This window comes from Myxocyprinus asiaticus, chromosome 15 (assembly GCF_019703515.2).
Source record: "Myxocyprinus asiaticus isolate MX2 ecotype Aquarium Trade chromosome 15, UBuf_Myxa_2, whole genome shotgun sequence".
Taxonomy (NCBI): domain Eukaryota; kingdom Metazoa; phylum Chordata; class Actinopteri; order Cypriniformes; family Catostomidae; genus Myxocyprinus; species Myxocyprinus asiaticus.
In genome coordinates, this window is record NC_059358.1 from 25,243,358 (window position 1) to 25,246,480 (window position 3,123).

General features: G+C 34.5%; 1 protein-coding gene across 1 annotated transcript; it reads right to left on the minus strand.

Annotated features, from left to right (window-relative positions):
* Nucleotides 1–1,115: 1,115 nt before the first annotated feature.
* LOC127452470 (apolipoprotein C-I-like) lies at nucleotides 1,116–2,731 on the minus strand. The gene is made up of 4 exons (XM_051717928.1): nucleotides 2,612–2,731; nucleotides 1,928–1,996; nucleotides 1,633–1,771; nucleotides 1,116–1,419 (listed from the first exon to the last, which is right to left on the minus strand). Exons 2-4 carry the CDS (start codon nucleotides 1,980–1,982, stop codon nucleotides 1,359–1,361), a joined length of 255 nt encoding a protein of 84 aa, XP_051573888.1. The 5' UTR covers nucleotides 1,983–1,996; nucleotides 2,612–2,731; the 3' UTR covers nucleotides 1,116–1,358.
* Nucleotides 2,732–3,123: the final 392 nt, after the last annotated feature.

The following is a 3,123-nucleotide window of genomic DNA, read 5'->3' on the forward strand; positions in this document are numbered from 1 at the left end:
GGTTCCGTCAGTTTTCTTTGACGAGTGATAACATGCGATCACACATAATTTCTATGCAAGCGCTGCCTACTGTTTACTTAGATGTTTACCTAAAACATGTAGAAAATAAATGAATTAACACATTTTTTGAGAAGTGATACAATAATTTTTTCCACAAATAATAAAAGTTTACAATCATAATGACATTTTGTGTGCAGTAGTTGTGCAGTGATGTGCACAAATTTTGCTGTTTTGTTTTTGGGGTGTCCACTTGCAACCAAGGTAGAGTGGGGCCATATGATTTTCTATCGTTCTCCATTTATCTATCAATCTTTCTTCATCAATTCTTGCAAAGAAATTACAATATTATTATTATTATAATTTGTTTTATTTTTTTAGATTTGTTCCCTTTCTGATTGGAGCTAATATGCAGTATTATTATCAATATTCATATTTAGGGTAGGTAGTTAAGTGTTATGAGCATACAGAAGTATTTGTTGACAATGACTCAAGCATAGATGTACAGCAAAGAATTCTAGAGATCTATATATATTAGATTACTATATTTGAATGATTCCTGTTACCAGTTTAAATCACTGTCAGCTCAAATGAAAAGGTTTCGACCTTGATCCATTGAGGCACTGAACAGCAAATAAAGTTTGCATTTATTGCTTTTAGACTTGAGAAATTCAATAATGGGATGTAATTCTAGGAAAAGGGGTCATGTGGTCATTCACCTCACTGCTGAACTGGAGAGGTTGAAATTAGGAGTGTACGGATCATTAACCGTGAACAAACAGTGACTTTAATCTCATGTGGCCTGATAGAGGAAGCTCTTTGACCTCTTATTTGCATTTAACTGTGCATACATATATATATAATATTGATTGACCTATGTTAATGCTGTGACTTCAATTTAGGGTGTGCTTATGTAATGTTTTTATTGTTATTATTTTTGTGAAAAATAACTACCACTAAAAATGTAACAAATAATTTCATGTTTCATATTTCTGTCGATGCAAATCATTTGAATTCAAATAATGTATTCATAATTATTCCATATTCAGTTAATATTTTATATTACATTACCTCGAAATTTTGGTTAATGTGAATAAAACAATGCAGCAACAAATTAGTACTTTTTTCACTGTTTATTCTTTCGAAAAAAACAAAAACAGAATTTATTTTTAGATTTCCAAAATTTTCCAGAATATTTAACATAGCATCTCACAAAAACCATGAACTATTGTACAGATTACACAAAAGTCACACAGATCATAACAGCGTGAATTGTAACAATTGTGCCAGTCGGCACAAAAGGGTTGGGGTGATATCACATAGTCTGTGATTGAAGGGATAACGGGTCAACAGTTGTCATTTTAATTGAAGCCCTCACTCAGCTTCTGCTTCATCTTCTCAAACTGCTCAGTAAACCAGTTCCTGCCAAGACAAAAACAAATTTTAGCCATTTGACATTTGGAAGAAAAAAAAAAACCATGCACATCTTAAAAGTTTTATTGTTTCATAAATAAAAAGTTTTATATATATATATATATATATATATATATATATATATATATATATATATATATATATATAGTGTGTGTGTGTGTGTGTGTGTGTGTGTGTGTGTGTGTGTATTCATGATCTTACTTGGTTTTGACAGCGAACTCGCTCTGTTCAAACTGCTCGAAGGCGTTCTTGGTCTTCTCTGTCAGGTCCCCTGCAATCTCTTTCACCTGGGTGTGGAAGTTGGCGAATTGCTGCTCCAGTGTGGACTCCTCCTGGGCCTCTGTTTACATTTTAAGTAAATTGTACATGTGGAAATCTAAGTTGTATGGCTGTAAAATTGCATTAAAGCTACTGAAGGTTGTTTTCATAGGTCCTGGGAATATTCATCAATACACAATAGTCAATGTGAGAGAGTGAGAAGGGTCAGATGTTTTACCTGTGTGTGTTGCAAGCACAAGCATCAACACGGCTGCAGCTAGGAACAGTTTCATCTTTTCGGTCTTTCCTGTAACACAGAAAATAAACTCCTTTAGAATGCCGAAGACCATGCACAATGATCATTTCGAGCGCTTTGGGGTGAATTTTTTTGATAAATTGGTCTGAAATAATCGCAAGCATCCCCATACATCAGCACCAGTGGGTGTGGACAGATTTTTTCGTTCGCCATTTGAAAACAAATGTTACTGAAACTTTGAAAGATAGCCTATTAATTTTTAAAGAACGATCTACTTACTGAATTCAATAGCATAACATAATTGTCGTCCTTTAAGTGTTGAAATCATTGGATTTTTGTTATAGGTTGTAATAAGCTATTTTTTTTAAAAACATTTCCGTGCAGACAATTTGTGCAATTTTTGATCCGATTTTTTTTTTGCAAGAAAAGCCTACTTAAAAAAAAAAAAAGCTTTGCACATTACCGACGATGCTATTTCATGACACCTAGATGTCGCCAATATACTGCTTAGCATTAATTACTTGGGCGTGAGGAACTGTAGTTTGCTTAGTTTGCCCAGTTCGCTGTGTAGCTGCTCCGTTTAAAATCCCGCGACAAAATATTAACAGTTTGGAAATAATTTATCAAAACAAGTAAGCTTTAAAATATGATAGGAAGTGGTCATACCTTTCTTGTAGCCCTCAAGGGAATTCAGTTGAGATTGTAATGCTCCACAGATGGCTTGGCCCTATATAGCTGCATCGAGCTGACGTAGTGCGATAACACTACCTCTGACCTATCAATACCTCCTGCGTATTTCTCCGTTGTTCTTATTTCCGTGCTCTGTCATGTCGCAAACATCAGAGATGCTCAAAAGGCTAAAGTAAATATGTTTTTAGTGGTGAGCAAACTCGGTTTGCCTCAATTGTTGTATTTACCAGGGGTTTTGATCAGATATTCTTGGGAAATTCACATAAATGATGTAGCCACAGTGGAAACCAGTATCAGTAACCTTTGAAACAAAATCAGTTTCAAATGAAACAGTGTTGTTACAAAACAGCAGATAGGCCTACTCTGTTTATCTGGTAAACTGATGCCTTGGATAGTACAACGTCCATTCATTATCAGGGATTTAAATGCAAAGATACCATTCTGTGCTGTAATCTCAGCCGTAGTTGTTGATCATGAATTAAAAACAG

Excerpts from the sequence above, each read along its gene's own strand:
- LOC127452470 (XM_051717928.1), bottom strand. The coding sequence starts at position 1,982 with ATGAAACTGTTCCTAGCTGCAGCCGTGTTGATGCTTGTGCTTGCAACA. Across the intron at positions 1,772-1,927 it reads TGTGCTTGCAACACACACAG|AGGCCCAGGAGGAGTCCACA; the intron begins GTAAAACATCTG and ends AAATGTAAACAG. Across the intron at positions 1,420-1,632 it reads GAGTTCGCTGTCAAAACCAA|GAACTGGTTTACTGAGCAGT; the intron begins GTAAGATCATGA and ends TTGTCTTGGCAG.